The 21,271-nt window shown below is 50.0% G+C and overlaps 2 protein-coding genes across 4 annotated transcripts; both read left to right on the forward strand.

Moving 5' to 3' along the window:
- Positions 1-926: 926 nt before the first annotated feature.
- LOC132656972 (uncharacterized) lies at positions 927-1,133 on the forward strand. Its single transcript, XM_060393042.1, has one exon. It carries the CDS (start codon positions 927-929, stop codon positions 1,131-1,133), a length of 207 nt encoding a protein of 68 aa, XP_060249025.1.
- On the forward strand, positions 1,089-13,920 carry Bcl9 (BCL9 transcription coactivator). 3 transcript variants are annotated; one of them, XM_021632319.2, is made up of 7 exons: positions 1,089-1,228; positions 2,139-2,455; positions 3,815-4,004; positions 4,807-4,906; positions 6,892-9,130; positions 10,252-10,512; positions 11,612-13,920. In XM_021632319.2, the coding sequence occupies exons 1-7, from the start codon at positions 1,176-1,178 to the stop codon at positions 12,727-12,729; spliced, it is 4,278 nt and encodes a 1,425-aa protein (XP_021487994.1). In that variant the 5' UTR covers positions 1,089-1,175; the 3' UTR covers positions 12,730-13,920. The 3 variants fall into 3 exon arrangements, with proteins under 3 accessions (XP_021487994.1, XP_021487997.1, XP_021487998.1); XM_021632322.2 differs by having other exon boundaries at positions 11,648-13,920; XM_021632323.2 differs by having other exon boundaries at positions 2,139-2,233.
- The last annotated feature ends 7,351 nt before the right edge of the window (positions 13,921-21,271 follow it).

Below are 21,271 nucleotides of genomic sequence, written 5' to 3' on the forward strand. Positions count from 1 at the left end.
CTTTTAACCTTTTAGCCACTAACTGCACACGACACTTTCCTTCTTCAGTACCACACCCGCTCAGCAAGAGAGCAGCAGGTAGAGGAGAGGGAGGAGCAGGTCATGGTGGTTACTAAAAGATGGTCATGGCTCCCGACTCCCTCCAGTCTAGGCTCCCCTAAATAAAGAGCTTTTTTATTGTTCCATAGTCAGGTTTGGGAATATTTCATTGACCTTTATGCTTCAAGTTAGCCTTGCAAATTGGCTCAAAAATATCTTCGCCTTCAAAGATATTCTTTTACCTTCAAAACTGTGGCTCATTGCCATGCTTGCTCATGTCCCTGTCACTAAGGTGAGAACACAGGCACGAACGAAATCTGCATAATTTAACAGTAGAGCCTTGGAAATCGGGGGCAGAACTGATTGTATTGGTATTAGCTTGGTGTTTGCTTTCAGAAGCATCTCCTTCAGTGCCCCATTGCCCTCCAGCCCAAAGAGGAAAGGCATCAGTAATTTGCTACATGGAATGGAGTTGGGTTGGGTTTGTTACTCATCTCTGCCCCTGTTTGCCACCATAACCCGAACAGCAAAGGTCACCACCTAGTGAATTCAAAGCATCATCTGGAAGAGGAGCCAGATAGCCCACGGCCACTGAGACTTTTGTATTCAGAAATAAACACAAGAAGAATAAATGGCTACAGATGACATCCTCTTTCCCTCCTTCAAGCAAAGGCCACGTGGATGGGAGCCCTGTGTGCTGACCAGAGGCTTAGTTCCCGTCAGTTGCTTGAGCACCTGAGTCAGTGGCTACAGAGTGACTGTTACCCTTCTCCTTTACCCAGCATGCCCAGCTGTCGCTTGCCGGTTGATCCTGTTGAAAGGTGTTCTCTGTCTCTGTTTTTACTCCCCCCTTTTCCTTGTGTGTCCTTCTGTAGTGTGCCCTGGAGATGCGAGATTTTCCTTCAGCGGCAGGAGGCGCACACTCAGAGAATGCTGGAAGTTCAAGGGGGAAGGACCCACTTCCACAGCGGAGAAAAACGAAGAGGAAAAAGGCGAACGGGCAGCCAGCGCTAAGGGACATACCAAGCCAGCAGTGGGCGACTGCCTCTGCCCTGAGCGGCTCCTTGTGCTGCAGCCCGAGAGGAACTCGGTGAGCCCGTCCCAGTGAAGTGACCGAAAGCTCAGGATTTCAATCAATGCATTCCAGTAACCCCAAAGTGAGGAGCTCTCCGTCAGGAAACACACAGAGGTAAGGCCTGGGCCTCACGGCCACCCCCTGGTCGGCACGTGTACAACCACACACACTCACAGCTGCATCAGTGTGCACAATTAGAAGCAGAAGAGACCCAGGGGGGAAAGGAGGAGGAAACTTAATGGAATAGCGATAAGCTGATAGCCAACCCTGGCGCTACGGTTTTTCAGGCCTCTCACACCTCCCACCTTTACCATTTCCCCACCCCTTGCAAAGCACAAGCAGAAGGACCTTAGAGGCCAGCCAGTCCCAAATGAGAAGTCTGGGGCATAGAATGATGAGGGCCCAGAACTAAACCACCCCGGTCTACCACCCAGACCCTTTGCTGTATCTCTCAGTCCTCAGACAGTTATTTTAAAGGAACGCCACCTCCCGTCTTCCCTGAGGCAGCAGCTGGCCTTCTCTGCTCCGGTACCGTGCTGCCGTGGGGAGGGATCTGGAAGCTGGAGGAGTTCCCTAACCTGACATCTCCACCGGGTTTCCTTCTGGCCTCCTGGGCCTGCTTGCTTGCTCTAGCAGAGGAGCTAGGCCTTCGTTACAGCTGTTCCTTGTCATCAGCCTGGGGGTGGTAGTATTTTGATCTTAACGATGTCTGTTTGTTTACTCTGAGCTAGTCTTAGTGTGAGAGTCACTTTTCTATGTACATAGAAACGGTTGTCCTTTATTGACAGAAGCCCTAGAGATAGGTCCCATGTGACTCTAGTGTTCCTGAGACCTGGAGGCCTTTCTGTTTTATCCTCCTTTCTGTTGATAGCTCCAAGATGGGAACCAGGGTGACAGGGCCAAGCAAGTGGACAAGGTGCAGCGTGGGGTGGTAATTTAGAAGGTCTCCTTAACCCGTTACAGAAGCACTGATTCGTCCTGACCGTATCTGGTAACTGAGCTCCTCCTTATTTGTTTCTTTTAGTAGCCCTAAGTCAAAGCAGGAGGTGATGGTCCGTCCCCCTACAGTGATGTCCCCATCTGGAAACCCCCAGCTGGATTCCAAATTCTCCAATCAGGGTAAACCGGGGGGCTCAGCCAGCCAATCCCAGCCATCCCCCTGTGACTCCAAGAGTGGGGGCCATACCCCTAAAGCACTCCCTGGCCCAGGTGGGAGCATGGGGCTGAAGAATGGGGCTGGAAATGGTGCCAAGGGCAAGGGGAAAAGGGAGCGAAGTATTTCCGCCGACTCCTTTGATCAGAGAGACCCTGGGACTCCAAACGATGACTCTGACATTAAAGGTATGTCTATAAGATCTTTGAGACTCAGGGGGAAGTAGGTGTTCCCTGGGGAAGGCTTCTGACATTTAGTGGAGGCCAGAGGCTGCTGTCAGTCAAGTGGGAGAGGAGGTGGCAGATTCTGGATTCTCACAGCTTAGGAGAGACCATTGCTTCTCACTTTTCTCCTCACTAAAGAATCTAGAACAGGTTGTTGAGCAGTTCTTGCTCTTAAGGTGTGTGTGGTTTGATCAGGTATGTTGCAGGCTGTGTTTTTGAGCATATTTCCTGCCTGTGTGCTGTGGTCCTTCAGTCAGGCAGGGACTGCATTTCAGCTGTGTCTATGGTTCACACTGGAGCACTTTCTCTGGCATTCCCTCTTGGAGAAATCCTCCAAGACTTGGGTTTGTGCTTTCTGGTTGCCACTTTGCCAGACTCATAGACACAAGGGGAAGCCTTAGTGGCCCTGGCACTAGTCCAGAGCAGTTACAGCTGATTTCAGTGTGGCAGGACTGAGTAGCTACCAGATGTAGAAATTTGGCAGGCACCACAATGGAATGAGCCAGGAAAGGGTATTGGTATGGGGCTTTAGACTTTTTTCTTCCTACAGTACAACTAAAAAAAAAACATAGAAAATCAAATCTTAAGAGGGGGCCAGAATGTGAAGTTCCGATTTAAGAAGTGAAAGTGAGATTTTTTTTTTTTTCCAGCCCAAAGTGAAAGTGAAAACCTGAGTAACTGCTCCCTTTGTTCCTTTCCTCCCTTTAAGTATTGTTGGGAATCCTATTACAAATCCCAGCACTCTCCTGGGTGCAGACAGCAGACAAATGTTGTCATCTTTATGAATTTGAATGTACCTAGAAAGCTAGTCATCAGACCATCAGTATGAAACGCTAGAAGGGGGGTATGAGTTTGATTAACAGGGGTATCCTGTCATGTCTAAAAGGTTTTTAAAAGGTTGCCAGAGCTGGGTGTCATGGCACATGCCTGTAATCCCAGCCCTCAGGGGGCAGAGGCAGGTAGATCTCTGTGAATTCTAGGCTAGCCTGGTCTACAAAGTGAGTCTACACAGAGAAGCACTGTGTTGGGGAGGGATTGGGGGGAGAGGACAGCAAACAAACAAACGAAGGTTGCCAGAATGGAAGGACACTCTTGCTCATATGTGTACTATAGACAGGAGAGGATGGGAGAATTGCTATATTATATCATTTAGGGAAAAGCATATTGGAACTGTATAAGTAGAAGAGATGTTTTCTCTTAGCAAGGAACTTGCTCTTGAAGTTTTCAAGGTGGATTTGTGTTGTGACGCTGTAAATACTGGCAGGAAGGCCGGGGCGGGGGCAGCTTAGTCTTTCTATGACAGCAAATCCTTCGTTCTTTTAGAATGTAATTCTGCAGACCACATCAAGTCCCAGGAGTCCCAGCACACACCACACTCCATGACCCCGTCAACTGCTACAGTCCCCAGGTCTTCCACTCCCTCTCATGGCCAAACTACTGCCCCAGAGCCCATACCTGCTCAGAAGACTCCGGCCAAAGTGGTGTATGTGTTCTCGACTGAGATGGCAAATAAGTAAGTTGGTGGCCTCGAGTTGGTGGCCACAAATAAGTCTGTGTTGCGTGTGCCTCGAGTGCTTTCAGACCAGAGTTCTTACCTGACTGCACTCCCAGAGGCAGCTCCTGACAGTGCTGCGTGGGCTGTGCTGGGACAGTGATGTTATGTGAAACGTGGGTTGAGTGTACACTATACAATTTTCTGCAATCTGTGTGTTATCTTTTTTTTTTTTAAATACCGCAAACATAAGTGTCTATAGTAGAATAATGAGAAAACATAAGAAGGAAAATCTCAGGAGTTTACCAAAAGCAGCTCCTGTGACAATTTTGCTATGGATGTTTCAAATGGTCAGCTGCATCGTGACACTTTGTTTATTTACCTACTTAGCAGGGATAGCCTCCTACACTGCACCCTCCTCTCTCACAAGGCGACCCTGGACCTGCACAGCCTCGGTCCTATCTCGAGCTGTTCGTGGGTTTCCATGGCCACCTTTCCTACTTGGTGTTTGAATGAGGATTTTCTGTAAATCACCTAACCGGATTGGACTGAATCAAAGACTTGAGCATTTTAGTGGGTTTTGGTTTTTGGTTTTGCTTGTTTTGTTGTTTTTTAATGCTTTTGTGGGATCTCACTCATGGCCATCTTCTAACTTCAGGCACTTGTTGGTAAATGATAAGCATAAATAAAGAAGTGTGTTTCTTTAGATTTCTTCTCACTCAGCATTCCCGGTGGTTCTTTCTACCCAGTGGGGTTAGCATGCTAGAATGGCAGCTCGTGGGACAGAAGCAAGTGCTAGTGCGTTGTCTTGTCTGTCTCGCAGGGCTGCGGAGGCTGTTCTGAAGGGCCAGGCCGAAACTATCGTCTCTTTCCACATCCAGAACATCTCCAACAGCAAGACAGAGAGAAGCACAGCCCCCCTGGTATGTCGTTAGGATGCGAGTAATGCTGGCAAGGGTCTGCAGTGCCTGAGAGGTGCTAAGTTAAGGTGACAGTGAGCTAGTCTTTGCGGCACCAGCAGAAGTCTGGGTATGTAGCTCAGTCCTGGCATTCTGAGGTCTTAGGCTACATCCAACTAGCTTCTTTTGGAAGAAGCTGGAGAACATGGAAGAAAGCGAGAGCTCAACCCAATGACACCACAGCTAGATTCTGGTGACTTTCCAAATAGTTCTTAGTTGTTTCGAATTGAGGCCGTAGAGAACTTTTTAATTGCTTGATATTCTCAGAAGTACAGGTAGTCTGTCTCCTACCTGTGTCTTAAGCACCCAGTATGAACTACATTAGAGAAAAAGGCTGCCATGGTTCTTGTAATCATACAGATTTTCACATGGAATCAAAACCCATTTGTTGTGAAGAGGCACAGTACCAGATCCTGGGGACGCATGGACACAGTGCCTACTTTCAAAGAACATAAAGGCCAATCCTGGCATGAGTGTTCACCATGAGAAAAGTTGATTGACAGTAAACGATGAGTTATAATTCAAGATAAAATAGATGGCTTCTTGTCTAGGTTATATATGAAAGAGGGCCCGTCTCCAGGACACAGCAGCACTTGGGCTTTCCTAGACTCAGAAAAGGTTCTCCACGCTCCCCTGCGCCCCTCCGCTGCTCAGTAAAAAGCCCTTGTCCTGGAGGGCTCGGGTGTGCTGCAGGGCAGGCCACTGCCTCTTTGACCTCAGTGACCTCAGATCTTACACTGCTGGCATCTCCACCTCATCTGCTGCTAAAATGACGCTGGAGTAGGCCTTCAGGAGGCGGGTGGCAGAGACTGAATGGTCCCCTGCTCTAGTCGCTTTATGGAATCGGTACCTACCTGCTGCAAGCTCAGCAACACCAGACTTGACATAGCAACTAAACAAAGCCGCGTTCCATTAAGGAGTCACAGACATGGAATATCTTTTGAACGTTCAGAAGCATAGATTCAGATCACAAACACACTCTGTAGACATAAATACGCATTTATGTATGAAACACAAGCTTTTCACATACATAGACACACATGAAGAGTCATGTACGGATTTCCACATGGGCAAACATTCCCGCTTACTTGAGTGGGAGAGCATGGTCGTCTTGCAGACACAGTACCCATGCTGTAGTGAGCATGCTGGTATCTGGGATGTAGTATAGCAATCAATGATAATCAATGATAAACAGCCATCCAGCCTGTAAAGGGGCAGCCATGTTGATTGGAGAAAACAGATACAGAGACACTGTGAGCTAGACAGTCTCAGATTTCTCCACAGACACTTCCTGCCTTCAGCTTATCTTCCTACAGCCAATATCCAAACTCTTATCAAATACGGGATCAGTGATCATAAACTGAAACCAGAAACCAGACACGCCAGGCCCGTGGAAGCTCAAGGAGGAAGTCAGTTGGTAGTTACTGAGCCAGAGGAGGCGTTGACATGGAGCAGCCTTCCCTGCTGTTCTGGCTGGCTGAGCGCAAAGCCACAAGTGACTTTTTAGTCTCTTTCAGTTGGAAACATCAAACATTTTGATTGATAATGAGAAGTCTCTATAACCAGGGAAAAGAAAAGAGGTGTTGGGGTATAACCTCCCACATAACCAAGAAACTAATCTTTCCCTAAGTCAAAAGCACGTGGTAGACAGGTGATCTCAAATCTGTTCCTCGAAATAGACTCTCAGAAGTATTCAGTAGGGTAGCTGTCGCCTGGCAAGTATAAAGGTCTTAAGCCTAGTTTTCAGGAAGGGCAAGAAGCTGCTATTTAACATAAAGTTTAAAAGAAAAATATGTTTCCCTGTCCAAAAATGGGCTATCCATGAACAGTGAAAGACGGTATCAGTATCGATTTGTATTACTAGGACACAACCTTTATATCTTGTTTCTTTAATTGCGCTTTGGCTCAAATCACCATTATGTGATATAAAGCATCTTATTTTTCTTCAGAACACACAGATGCCCACCCTTCGGAATGATCCAAAACCTCTCCCACAGCAGCCTCCAGCTCCCGCCAACCAGGACCAGAACTCTTCCCAGAACGCCAGACTGCAGCCAACTCCGCCCATTCAGGCACCAGCACCCAAGCCCGCTGCAGCCCCTCGCCCCCTGGACCGGGACAGTCCTGGGGTCGAAAACAAACTGATTGCTCCTGTGGGCAGTCCTGCCAGCTCCACTCCACTGCCCCCAGATGGCACTGGGCCAAACTCGACCCCCAACAATCGAGCAGTGACCCCTGTCTCCCAGGGGAGCAACAGCTCTTCAGCAGATCCCAAAGCCCCCCCGCCTCCACCAGTGTCCAGCGGTGAGCCCCCCACGCTGGGAGAGAACCCTGATGGCCTCTCTCAGGAGCAGCTGGAGCACCGGGAACGCTCCTTACAAACTCTGAGAGATATCCAGCGCATGCTTTTCCCTGATGAGAAAGAATTCACAGCAGGACAAACGGGAGCACCCCAGCAGAACACTGGGGTTTTAGATGGACCTCAGAAAAAACCAGAAGGGCCAATACAGGCCATGATGTCTCAATCCCAAAGCCTCGGTAAGGGCCCTGGGCCCCGGACAGATGTGGGAGCCCCATTTGGCCCTCAGGGACATAGAGATGTGCCCTTTTCTCCAGATGAAATGGTTCCACCTTCTATGAACTCTCAGTCTGGGCCCATTGGACCAGACCACCTGGACCATATGACTCCTGAGCAGATAGCATGGCTGAAGCTGCAACAGGAGTTCTATGAAGAGAAGAGGAGGAAGCAGGAACAGGTGGTTGTCCAACAGTGCTCCCTCCAGGACATGATGGTCCATCAGCATGGGCCCCGGGGAGTGGTCCGAGGGCCTCCCCCTCCATACCAGATGGCCCCTAGTGAAGGCTGGGCACCTGGGACAGAGCCATTTCCTGATGGTATCAACATTTCACATTCTCTGCCCCCAAGGGGCATGGCTCCCCACCCTAACATGCCGGGGAACCAGATGCGCCTTCCTGGGTTTGCAGGAATGATAAATTCTGAAATGGAGGGGCCAAATGTGCCCAACCCGGCATCGAGACCAGGTCTTTCTGGAGTCAGTTGGCCAGACGACGTGCCAAAAATCCCAGATGGTCGAAATTTCCCTCCTGGCCAGGGTGTCTTCAGTGGTCCTGGCCGAGGGGAACGGTTTCCAAACCCCCAAGGCTTGTCTGAAGAGATGTTTCAGCAGCAACTGGCAGAGAAGCAGCTGGCTCTCCCCCCCGGCATGAGCATGGAGGGCATCCGGCCTGGCATGGAAATGAACAGGATGATTCCAGGCTCCCAGCGCCACATGGAGCCAGGAAGTAACCCCATTTTCCCTCGGATACCAGTCGAGGGTCCTCTGAGCCCTTCCAGGGGTGATTTTCCAAAAGGAATGCCACCTCAGATCGGCCCTGGTCGGGAACTTGAGTTTGGGATGGTTCCTGGAGGGATGAAGGGAGATGTCAGTCTGAACGTCAACATGGGCTCTAGCTCTCAGCTGATACCTCAGAAGATGAGAGAGGCCGGTGCAGGCCCTGAGGACATGATGAAACTGCGCCCCGGTAGCTCAGACATGCTGCCTGCCCAGCAGAAGATGGTGCCGCTGCCGTTCGGTGAGCACCCTCAGCAGGAGTATGGTGTGGGCCCCAGGCCCTTCCTTCCCATGTCTCAGGGTCCAGGCAGCAACAGTGGCTTGCGGAATCTCAGAGAACCAATTGGGCCCGACCAAAGGACTAACAGCCGGCTCAGTCATATGCCACCACTACCTCTCAACCCTTCCAGTAACCCCGCTAGCCTCAACACAGCTCCTCCAGTACAGCGTGGCCTGGGGCGGAAGCCTTTGGATATATCTGTGGCAGGCAGCCAGGTACATTCCCCAGGCATTAACCCTCTGAAGTCTCCCACAATGCACCAAGTCCAGTCTCCGATGCTGGGCTCACCCTCGGGGAACCTCAAGTCCCCCCAGACTCCGTCACAGCTGGCAGGCATGCTGGCAGGCCCAGCTGCTGCTGCTTCCATTAAGTCCCCGCCCGTCTTGGGGTCTGCTGCTGCTTCGCCTGTTCACCTCAAGTCTCCATCACTTCCTGCCCCGTCACCAGGATGGACCTCCTCTCCTAAACCTCCCCTTCAGAGTCCTGGGATCCCTCCAAACCACAAAGCACCCCTCACCATGGCCTCTCCAGCCATGCTGGGAAGCGTGGAGTCAGGTGAGTGTGCGTACGCCCTCTCGCCTTTGAGCTGCAGGGTGCGAGAGCTCAGTTTGTGTTCTAAGAAAACTTGGGTCTTGATCGTCTAGTCAAAGGCCATGGTCTCTGGCAGATTTTGTTGCAAAGTGCCTGATTGTCAGTACTTGCATAGAACTATTCACAAGCATCCGTTCCCGGCCAGGTGTGTACAGGGACTGTTGAGGGACGTGAAAACAAGTGAATGGGTTGGTTTCCTGAGTAAGTTACATTTGCACCTGAATGCAGGATGGTGAAATAGAGTGTTAGCAGTGGTTAAATGAGACTTCCGAAATGGAACCAGCCACTTTACTGTCCAAAGAACGAACGTGAGCCCGACCGTAGGGAGGGCCCTGCTCCGAGACCATCGAGGGTCCTGTTAGGATCCGTCACGGAAGCATAACATGCCCCTTGGTGAAGTCCCGCAGTCCCACGCCGGCTTCAGTTTGTTTTAGCGTTTTCTTCCTGAGAGAGGCTCTGGCTGATGATGGTCGTTTCCCGAATGGGACCAGAGGTGGTCAGTGCAGCAGCCTGGGGTGTTAACTACCGGGTTGGTGCCATCTCCACTTGAGAAACACTGGAATTGGAATAAGGCAGGCGATTTACCCTAGCACGCTAAAGTGTCTCTCTGTGGGGTGGCAGCTCACTCGCGCGCTCGAGCGAACCAGCCAGCCACCTCAGACATGTTTGTCGTGGAAATTAATCAGGAGTGTGTGCAGAGCGATGGGGCTGGTACCAGAGGTTAGAGCACAACCCTGTCGTCTTGGCATGCAGGTGCCTGAGTCGAATTCTAAATTAGGACTGGCCGGGGAGAGCTCCGCTGGTTTCACCCCCTTCGGTGAACAGTCGTCTGTGAGCCGTGTTTTCCCCAAGCTTGAACTGAGATTTCCAGCACATTGCTGGCGTGTTTGTCTCCACATCTGCTGGGGCGTCACCTCTCCATGGAAGGGTGGTCTCCCTCTGCAGGCAGGCTCGGCTGGATGACTGAGCCCTGCCCTGAACATCTGTCTCGTCCTCAGCCTTGCTGGGTCTAGCCAGTGTCCGGCCCCTTCCGAGAACCGCCTAATTCCGTGCCTCCTTTCACCTGGCTCTCTTTGTCGCCTCAGGTGGCCCCGCACCTCCTACAGCCAGCCAGCCTGCCTCCGTGACCATCCCCGGAAGTCTCCCCTCCAGCACGCCCTACACCATGCCTCCAGAGCCAACCCTCTCCCAGAACCCGCTCTCGATCATGATGTCTCGGATGTCCAAGTTTGCCATGCCCAGTTCCACCCCGTTATACCATGATGCCATCAAGACTGTGGCCAGCTCTGATGACGACTCCCCTCCGGCTCGTTCGCCCAACTTGCCGTCAATGAATAACATGCCAGGTGAGATGCAGCCGGGGCTGGTGCTAGGCAGAGCAGCATGGGGGGGTCTAATGAGCTAAAAAAAAATGCCTCTACATTTCCTCGTGAGGTGCCGCGACCAGCGGATGACGCTTGGTCAGCGTGGTTCTGAGTGTGTGAGGTGGAATGGCAGCTGTGGTCTGTTGCCATGGGAGTCTTTCTTGTGTGGGGGTGCATTTTGGTTTGGGTCTTTAGCGGGCTGAGTGCACTGTCTTTCGCTGCTCCATTTCCGGGCTGCTTTTCTGGGAAGGCAGCTTCCAACCCCGCTTCTTGCCTCCCGTTCCTTCTGCTTTTCCTCTTGTTGCCCACCCCTGCCAGCCTTGCTAACGGGAAGCAACGTGGGGGGGGTGACGTTGATCATCGGAGAAGCCATGACTTTTCAGCCATGAGTATCTGGTTCCACTTTCATTCTGATTGTGGGCATACTGTTTGTTTATCGGTAATCCTAATTAGCCAGGTTAGGAGTGCTCTGTGAATGGCACAAGCAACTGCTTTGCCGTACTTGATTTTAATTCCGTAGGGCAAATACTTACATGGCCCAGAGTTGGCTGCAGCGGGCCTACGTGGCTTCCTTGTCCATTGGAAGTTACTGTTTCTTTAACAGTCTATAACCTGGGCCTTTAATACCCTTTTTATGGCCATATAAAAATAATACAAAATTCCAAATGGGAAAAAAAAAACAAAACTGTTTGGTTTCTTTCTTGATATTTGTGCTACCTGGACGTAGAGACTCAGTCAGTCCTTTCTCCAAAATGGGCTGCACTCGAGCCACCCAGGCCAGCCCTGTTCTGTACGAACCGACTCCAGTAATGAGGCCATGCTCATTTGGAAGTGAACTAAGACCTCCCCAGAGAGAATGTCTTCAGAGCTGTCTTTCCTCACACAGCTAAAGGCTTGGTGCTGTCTCGTCTGGGGCCCCTGGCCTGTGGCCTCCAGGTGTGTCACCAGTTTTTGGTATTATGTATTTTCCGAGCACCGTGTGCCACATTTGATGCATAATGATTTTTTGTTAATGTGATTTGTAATCTTTTTTGTGATTGCTTTGGTTGAGTTGATTCCTTTGATATCTTTATTTTTCTAGGAATGGGCATTAATACACAGAATCCTCGAATTTCAGGTCCAAACCCCGTGGTTCCGATGCCAACCCTCAGCCCGATGGGAATGACCCAGCCACTTTCTCACTCCAATCAGATGCCCTCTCCTAATGCCATGGGACCCAGCATACCTCCTCATGGGGTCCCACTGGGGCCTGGCTTGATGTCACACAATCCTATCATGGGGCATGGATCCCAGGAGCCTCCAATGGCACCTCAAGGACGGATGGGCTTCCCCCAGGGCTTCCCCCCAGTACAGTCTCCTCCTCAGCAGGTTCCGTTCCCTCACAACGGCCCCACCGGGGGACAAGGCAACTTCCCCGGAGGGATAGGTTTCCCAGGAGAAGGGCCACTTGGTCGTCCCAGCAACCTGCCCCAAAGTTCAGCAGATCCAGCACTTTGCAAGCCCGGAGGCCCAGGGGCTCCCGACTCCTTCACTGTCCTGGGGAACAGCATGCCTTCGGTGTTTACAGACCCAGATCTGCAGGAGGTAATCCGACCTGGAGCCACCGGAATACCTGAGTTTGATCTCTCCCGCATCATCCCTTCGGAGAAGCCCAGCCAGACATTGCAGTATTTCCCTCGAGGGGAAGTCCCCGGCCGCAAACAGCCACAGGGTCCTGGACCTGGCTTTTCACACATGCAGGGGATGATGAGCGATCAAGCCCCGAGGATGGGGTTAGCATTACCTGGCATGGGAGGCCCAGGGCCAGTAGGAACTCCAGACATTCCTCTTGGTACATCTCCTTCGATGCCAGGCCACAACCCAATGAGACCACCAGCCTTTCTCCAGCAAGGCATGATGGGACCTCACCACCGGATGATGTCACCAGCACAATCTACAATGCCTGGCCAGGCCACCTTGATGACCAATCCAGCTGCTGCTGTGGGCATGATTCCTGGCAAGGATCGGGGGCCTGCTGGGCTCTATACCCACCCGGGGCCTGTGGGTTCCCCGGGCATGATGATGTCCATGCAGGGCATGATGGGACCCCAACAGAACATCATGATCCCCCCACAGATGAGGCCTCGGGGCATGGCTGCTGATGTGGGCATGGGTGGATTTAGCCAAGGACCTGGCAACCCAGGAAACATGATGTTTTAAGCTGCTACGATTAGATGTGCCGATCCTTGTCAAGATGAGATTCCAGGTCCTGTGAGCTGCTGTGATGGAGTTCCAGGAGTCCTTACTGTTGGTCATGCAATAGGAGAAGAGAGACCCGGGGCTGCTTTGAGGGAGGAGGGGACCGAGAATGTATGGATTTACCGGAAAACAAATTATTCATTTAATCAACAGGTGTGTTTTTTTTAAGATTTATTTTTTAAAAATTATTTTTGTGGACTTGGGGATCCCGTGATGGCACCTACGTTTGGGAATCTGTAGCCGTGCTTTGAGAATCGCCATCGGTCATGTGTTGCACCGTTCTCTGTGTGTTTACGTCCTTTGGACTGGCTTCTCCCAGGATTTTCTGTTTCTGACTTTTGATTTGGGCTTTATTTTGTGTGTGTGTGTACTGTACTATATTGTAAAAGGGATTTTAGCAGAGACTTTAGTCTTTGGGGCAAGAGGAGAACAGGAATGCTGGGCTGTTTACTTCAGATGGAGAATCCATCTTCAGACCTTGGACTATTTTCTTTCAACTCCATTGTATAGAAAAACCAAACTACGACCTCAGAGCAGAGTATTAATGAAAAGCACAAAAAAAGGAACTAAGTTCAGCGAGGGGTGGGGGGAGGGGGGAGATTTTTCTTTTTAAAAATACTGAAGCTTGGGACATTTGTTCTTCAGTTGGTGTGCTCTTCAGCACGGCCTGTCTCTCCAGTATACAAACCCACCCTCACGGTCGTCTCTCCTCCTCTGGTTCATCGGTTACGTGTTTCCTTCCCTGTGACCCTGCTGGTGACCCTCTGCTCCTCCCCACCTCTTCCCTTGGCAGCTGCAATACCCAGGTTCTCTGGGGTGACACTCTTGGGAGGCCTCACCCCTGCCTTGGATGCCCTCTGGCCTCTCTCCCCTCTCAGCCTCCCCTGCCCAGATGTACTCTTTCTTGCCCACCTTGTTTCTTGTTCTCCTTTTCTTAGGAATTCCCGAGTGAATTTTATTAATGTGGGAATGGAACCGATGCTAAAAGCTACCCAGGATTTTGGTTTTTGTTTTAAATTTTGTGTTCCTTCCCTTTTCTCCCTCTTCCCATGCGTGAAACGTTCTGTGTAATCTTCATTAAATTTGGTACAAAACCACTCGCCAGAGCTGTGGTGTCAGAAAAATAAATATATTGTTTCTTACAAAACTGAACTGCTTTTTTGTGCCTTTGGATTCCTGTTCTTTTAAGCGTCAGGAGTGTTGCTCGCTTTGTGCCCTGAGAGTCCCAAGGTTGGCAGTCAGGATGGGAAAGGGAGAGGCAGCCTTGCAGGAGGACGCTGTGCTGTCAGTGGCTGTTCCTTGTGGAGCTGCTGTCCCCCGGAATCCAGCCAGAGCAGACAGCAGCCTCTGTTCTCTCAGCTGCTCTCTCCCTCTCGAGCAGTTCTCAGTCTTCCTAATACCTGGGCCTCATGTTCTGGTGACCCCCAACCACAGAATTATTTTTGTTGCTACTTTATAACTGTAATTTTGCTACTGTTTTGAATTATAATGTAATTATAATTCTGTTTTCAGATGATCTAGTGTGACCCCTGTTGAAAGGGTCATTGGACCTCCAGTGGGGACATGCCCCACAGGTTGAGAACCACTACTTTAGAGCAAGACCTGGCCTTTACTAGGGTTTTGGGTGAGAGCCAGCAAAATGGTGTAAATCCGTTAGGAAGGCCGAGGTTATTTTAGCTGTTTAAGCTCTGAACCCTACCTGCATCTTCCTGGCATAAAGCGTTACCACGCACACCTCCACACACTGCCATTTCAACTATGAGATTGTGAGGCCCGCTCTGTCCACCCTCCTCCCCAGCCTGCCCCTGGCTACCTCCACTCACCATACCCAGTGTTTGCACAAGCCGCTTCCCACACACAGGCTTGGCACACCGGTGTGGATCCGCCAAGGTACGCGTTTAGGGACTCACTGTTCCCGCACAGTTGATTTCGGCCTGTTGTGTGTATCCCTTTTGAGTTGTAAACGCTTGGAGCTCGGTGAGTGGGCGTCTGTGTGCATGTTTGCTCCTAGGTGTGAGAAGCTGAGCTGGGAGCAGCAGGAGCAGAGTTAGCTGCGTTCAGACCTGTGCAGATTGGGCTTTGCTGGCGTTTGGCACTCAGTTACCTGCGAACGCTGCTCCCTCTGATGCGTGCTTCTGAGAGCTGCTTTCGTCTGCAGATGAACTGTCTGCTCAGTAACACAGGAGCCCCCAACTACAAAAAGGTGGACATGCACACTGGGGAATCCGTGCCGCCAGCCTCAGTGTGTGCTCTCCTGTAGTCTTTAAGGGGACCTATGAAATACATGATAAGCATCTTTATGGACGGGACAGTCGAGCCCAGGAGTTTAAGAAGTGACTTGCCCCGTCTACTCTGTTGATGCTGGATAACACATTTTATGTCGTAGAGACATCAGGCCAGGAAAATGACTATGACTCTCGAATTCAGCTGCCCTAGTTTTTGACGTGTCTGGCCCTGAGTTGTGTGGTGGGGAGCGTGTGATAAAGCCCTCAGAAGAAGGGGCACAGGTCGGCTGGGCTGGCTGTGGCAGCTCCACTCCTTACTGCATGCTGCAGCATTTCCGTCACTCCTAGAATCTGGCCCCATGGCCCCTAGCCCAAGCAGGCTTTTTAGTTGATCCGAAAGCAGGTGCTCACTTGGTAGCTAGGTAAGGAGACAGCCCAGGCTGGCTAGGGACCCGTGGGTATGGCGCTCCTCCCGCAGCCCCCTGCTGGAGGACTTGGAGTGGTGCAGGTCAGCCGTCCCACTTCCTATGTTGAGTTCTTTAAAGACTTGTAAATTTTCCTTGTTCCTCATCAGTATCCCCCAGCCACAGTTCGTCGCAAGGGTCTCTGTTAAGCCAAGGTTATGTGGGATTTAGATATAATCTGTAACTTGTTAGGATTATCATAAAATCACATTTTTGAGAGGTTGAATGTGGGTGCATGGAAAACTTAACGCAAGGTTTTTAAAGAAAAGGAGTGGCAAAGATGTAATAGTGACGTAGCAAAGGCTCAGCAGGTTTCTTTTTTGTTTGTTTGTTTTCTTTTGTTTTTTGTTTTTCTCCCTGAGACAGGGTTTCTCTGTGTAGCTATGGCTGTCCTCGAACTCAAGGAGATCCGCCTATCTCTGCCTCCCATAGTGCTAGCATTACAGTTTGGGTTTGAATGGAGAAAATGGAATCATAGCTTACTACTTCAGGACTAAGTGTTGTGGGGTGGGTCGTAGCAGTTTTTAAGGGCTGGTAAGGACCCTGCAGCATTTTCTCTAAAATTATGTGATATAAAACAAGCCTGCCGCTATAAATGAAAATGTAGTCACCTAATGTAGGGCGTGGCTTGAGAAAATTAAATATTCTGTACAGTGCAAAGGTATTAACCGTGAGGCCTCACACCCACTCCACAGGCCATCTACCACTGCGGTAGGCTAGGTTAAAGCTGATTTCTAAACAATTTCAGCATTTAAAGCTGCCTTTAAAACAACTGATCCCTTTCTCCAAGCATCCCTCATTGCCACTTCTTAATGGAAGTGCAGTCCAGTGACAGTCATCAAGGTTGGCTTCTTGAGCTTATCACCTGTGCAGGTGGCAGGGACCCAGCATAGTTCAACAAGGGTGGCAATCACTCTAGTGTTCTCAATATAGAGCTCCTATGTTTCCATTTTCCCCTGGGCTCAGCAAATTACTTAGGTGATTTAAAGTGCTGTGGCTAAGCGAAGTCACAGCACTCCACAGTGGTGCTGGGACCTGCTCCCTTGATTCTTAGCCAGCAGCTGGGGGCACCCTGGGAGAGACAGCTGCTGTGTTCCATTTGAGCATTGTCTGTGTTCGCCATTTCTTTTTCTGAGTGCTTTTAAAGTGCTGAAAAGAGAAGGGAGTTAGCCTTCACCCGAAGACTTATTTACTCAGCCAACACTGACAGAGCACCTACTGTGTGTCAAGAGTTGTGCTGACTCCAGGATAAAGAAACTGTAAATCCATTATAATACAACATGGTGACTACTGCCGAGAAAGTGGGAACAGAAAGGGAACAGCCGCCGCAGAGGAAGTTTCTTCAAAGGAGAGGTGATCTTTGAACTGAGTCTCGAAGGAGGGAGGCTTTCTGGAAGACAGTGGTGGAAGAAAGCGAACAGCAAGGGCCTCTTTGAAGGAAGGTAGACAGGGAAAGACGCTGGGAGAGAGGGGCTGAATCACTCCAACCCTGGTGTGGTCCTCCAGGACTTGGTACTTAAAAGTTTTAAGCAAGGAAGCCTTGTGGGTACCGCTCTAAAGTTAACTGACCTCACAAGGCTAGGGTTTGATGCCAGCCCCATAAGTAAACCGATTTCAGCCAGGACTGGCTTCAGAAGACTGTAAAGCTAGGCGCGGGGGAAGGGAGCCGCAGGAAGACGGTAACCGCCTGCTTAGTCTGTAAAATCCTTAAGCTAATCTCTTCTGCTTAAGAAAAAAATCCAATTCCCCAAGTTCTTCGTCTGTACTGTCCCTCTCTTGTTTTCTGTAAGTTTTTTTTTTCAAAGTCATAAACTCTAATCTTTAAGAAAAGCCATAGAATCTTAAATTGTTTGTAAACTCTTAACACCTTAAAGCGGATCACAAAGTCCCGTTTGTAGGCAGCATTTCTGTTGGAGGGAGCTAAACGGGAAAACAGAGTTGCAAGGGAGATGTGCTATAATAAGGGCTAGACAGGAGCGTTTTCTGCCCCTGCGGGAGTGACCCCTCGCGGCAGCTCTCGGCTCCCCGGCTCACGGTTCAGCTGTGCTTGGCAACTGCTAGAGAAGGTGAGCTTGCCGAGAGCCTAGGAGACCCGGACGCCTCGGGGGTTACTGCCACATAGGTATTTAAAGCGTAGAAGGGCCCAGTCATTCCAAGCACAAAAAAGAACAGGTGCGGCTTGCAAAAATACTTCCTCGGGGCCCCAGGCAGTTTTGAGGTGCCCGGGGCTGTCAAAGCACAAGTTAGAGTCCTGCTGAGAAAGGAAAGGGCAGCTCTTTGCGGGGCGGGGACAGACGTGGGGTGGGAGCGGGAAGGGTGGAGGGGCCCGCTGGGCCCACTCGCTCGCCAGGGGTTTAGAAAACGTTTGCTTGAGATGCGGCCCCTGCATTAGCTTGCTCCGGCAGCCTGAGTGCAGGTGAGGGCACGCAACTTACAAATCTCCGCGCTATGCAGCGTTCAATTAATTAGTGTGGATTTACGTTTTCAAGATTTCGCTTATTTGTTTACCGCAGCGGAAAGCTCTTTCTCGTGAGGTCTCTGGGGGGGGGGGGGGAGCCTGTGTTTATTTCTCTTCTTCACCAGGCTTCCAGGGGCTTTCATTTTCCTCACTTCGCACACAGCCGCCCCCTGCTACCTGGGGAATGGCTTCCCCGGAGACTCCCACAGATCAATCTGTGATCTAAGCGCTTCTTCCCAGCCTGCCCCGAGGGCTGTGGAGTCCTGGCTGCGCCCAGTCCCTTGCTGGAGGCTGACTCATCCCTGCTGTGTTCAGGCAAAAACGTATTTGGTTACAAGAGATCGTGGGTTGCCGTGATTTATTTTGTTTCCTAACCACCGAAGGTCTCCTAGGTCTGGATAAATTTGTTGACGATAGCTATCAGGAGTTGAGCTACTAAAACGTTTCATACTCTTGGGCTGGAGAGAGGACTCTTAAGAGAGGACAGTTAAGAGCACAGAAGACCAGAGCCCGGTTCCCAGCACCCGTGTCTGCTGGCTCACTCCTCACGCCAGCCTATTGCCCCGCAAGGTACCTCCATAATTAAAAATATGTATTTTTTAAGTTTTATGCAAGCTTACAGATTTATTTATGTGACTACGTAAATAGCCATGTTCATTCATTCTTTGAGACGCCGTGATCTGTATTTTGAATGGCGGAAGAAGAAAAGCGACCCCACAGCCGCCCTCTGCACACCACGGTGTGTGTGCGCACGAGCGTTCACATTCCGTATTGAAGACATTACCTAGGTCAGGCAGCCAGGACAGCAAGGACGTGAGCAGACCCTTTCTGACACGTTTATTTTTCCTTTTCCTTTGACATCCCATCAGCTAACAGGCCAGGCTGCTTCCTTCTCCTCTAGTGTGCCCGGTCACAACTAGTAGATGCCTTCTGTATGCTGATAGCCGTAAAGCCTTTCCTCGCTCCGCATAGCGTAAGTTCTGGGCACACAAGTCACCTGAAACTCGACTGTTCAATTTTCCCATGATGCCACTGCCCCATCACAATAGACAGCGTGTCTTCTTTCTGCGTTCTCGTGTGGGAGACGCTCCTTTTTTTTTTAACATTATGTTTATTAAGTCTTCTTTTTTAAGCGTTGTTTATTAGTTCTTTGAGACTATCATACAGTGTATTTTGAACATATTCACCTCCCCGTCTCCTCCCAGAACACTCTTGTCCTTCCCCACCTGACCCTAAAATTTTCTTTTTTTCCTCCCCCTTTCAAGTCCACTTGTGTTGCTGACTTGCGTTTGTGTGCGGTTGGGCTAGCAGGGACCACACATTAAATAATGACTCGGATACCAGTGGCTCCGCAGTTGGTAGTGATCCTTTCTACCTATCCTCCCTACCGTCCTCCCCTGCTCCTCCCCCCCCGCTGGGATCCTGGCTGGTCCTCTGAAAGAGCAGCCAGTACTCTTAACCGCTGGGCCATCTCTCCAGCCCCGGGAGTTGTTTTAATACTATGTCCATTTACCAGATTAATAACATTGGGTCCTCCGCAGGGCCTCTGACCTTTCTAGCTACAAGTTCTGCTCTTCATTAATAGTGCCAGACATGGGTTCCATCTTTTGGATGGGGCCTTAGATCCATTCGGAAGGCAGGTGTGATTCCCACAGAATTCACGCCACTCTTGCACCGATGGGCATATCTTGTCAGGTCAGTTGCTGTAGTTTGCAGGGTTTGTAGCTTGGCAAGAATGAGGCTCACTTTTCTATTCAACAGTGTGTGCAGCACCTTCCGGCATCATGAAAGCCAGGCGGTAAGGATAAGCTTACAGGTGAGTACCAGCTGGGTTTTTAAGTGTTATTCTTAAGTCTTTGCCTTTCACAAACTGTCTAATCCTCTTGCGTCTGCTCTAAAATGTATCTTAAATTCACCCCACTTCTCTCCCATTGCTTTAGTTCACATTGCCAGCTATCACATGGTGCTAGTTTCTATTGCTTCTAATTTTAAAGAAAGTTATTATTTTATATGTGTATAATTTAGGGAATTGGGGAGCTGTGTGCCATGCATACATGTAGAATTTAGAGGACAACTTTTTGAAGCTGTTCTTCTCCTACCTTTACATGGGCTCTGGGGGTCAAACTCAGGTCACCAGGCTTACACAGCAAGCACCTTTACCTGCTGAGTCATCTCGCCCTCCCTCTGCCGGCATCTTAACCTCCACATTCTCCTGTCTTTGTAGTCAGGCTACTTTCCACATTATAGAGAGTAAGCTTACACATGCACAAAGACACATACATACACAGAGAGACACATGAACATTCAGACATACAAGACACTCAGAGACATACTTTAGGACACAAGAGACACAGTCACCCACACATGATTCAGCATTACAATGCACACACACACACACACACACACACACGATTCACATCCCAGTGCTTACCTCCCTCTTAGCAATAAGTTATCTGAGCCTCTTGATGAAGTCAGGGACTTTTTTTTTTCTCTTGTTCATCATTTGTTCACTAGCATCTAGCATCTGGTGTCTACACTTGAAAAGAGATCAGTAAATATTTGTTAAATGGGCCGGAGAACAGAAGGAACAAGTGTGAGCATGGGTAGTTAGGGAAGATTTCGTGGTGGTTATGATAGACGGAGTGGAGCCCGAAATAAAATGGGCAGGGGATGGACAAAGGCACAGCACAGCTGAGGGGAAAGAAGTGGGAATGAACAGGTAAAGGCAGCAAAGCCAGCTGACATCAAAGTGTCAGGCAGCTTACGTCAAACAAGCCAGTTGTGTAAGAATAAGGAGTTGAAAAGGTGGAAAGGAAGAACAGCTTCAGAAGCCAAGAGAAGGGATTTCATCTTGATGTGGGAACCAACTGGGATGCACTCTTTAGTCTTTATCAAGGCAATTATTGGGGCATAGTTTATAAAATGAGTCAGGCGGGTTCATACAAAATGAACATGGTAAGGGCAAAGCCAAAGCTTGAAAGAGCTTACAGCATCATACTCAGTATTTTAGTGCTGGGAGATGAGGCTGCTGGCAAGGAGGGGTTGGGGTGGCGGGTGGCGAGCAGTTTTTGAGGGAAGAATGCCAAGATGTCATTAGAGCCAGACAAAGACACTGGGGCTTTGAGGCTGAGCAACTGGAAGATAATAGAGGCAGTTTAACTGCTGCTCCAAAGTTGCCTGCACCTCCCCTCAAACCACTCGGCGACACAAGCTACGGCATAGGTACCACCAGTTCCAACAGGTGTGTAGAAATTTGTGCCACATGATGAGTTAGGTGGTTCGGATGAAAATGGCCCCCACAGGCTCCTAAGGATGGCACAATTAGGAGGCGTGACCTTGTTGGAGGAAGCGTGTCA

This window comes from Meriones unguiculatus, chromosome 10 (assembly GCF_030254825.1).
Source record: "Meriones unguiculatus strain TT.TT164.6M chromosome 10, Bangor_MerUng_6.1, whole genome shotgun sequence".
NCBI lineage: Eukaryota > Metazoa > Chordata > Mammalia > Rodentia > Muridae > Meriones > Meriones unguiculatus.

What these genes read in the sequence shown, in the direction of transcription:
- LOC132656972 (XM_060393042.1), top strand. Translation starts at nt 927, where the DNA reads ATGCGAGATTTTCCTTCAGCGGCAGGAGGCGCACACTCAGAGAATGCT.
- Bcl9 (XM_021632319.2), top strand. Translation starts at nt 1,176, where the DNA reads ATGCATTCCAGTAACCCCAAAGTGAGGAGCTCTCCGTCAGGAAACACA. An exon ending in TCGACTGAGATGGCAAATAA is followed by an intron (nt 4,005 to 4,806) that starts GTAAGTTGGTGG and finishes TCTGTCTCGCAG; the next exon opens with GGCTGCGGAGGCTGTTCTGA. An exon ending in AGAGAAGCACAGCCCCCCTG is followed by an intron (nt 4,907 to 6,891) that starts GTATGTCGTTAG and finishes ATTTTTCTTCAG; the next exon opens with AACACACAGATGCCCACCCT.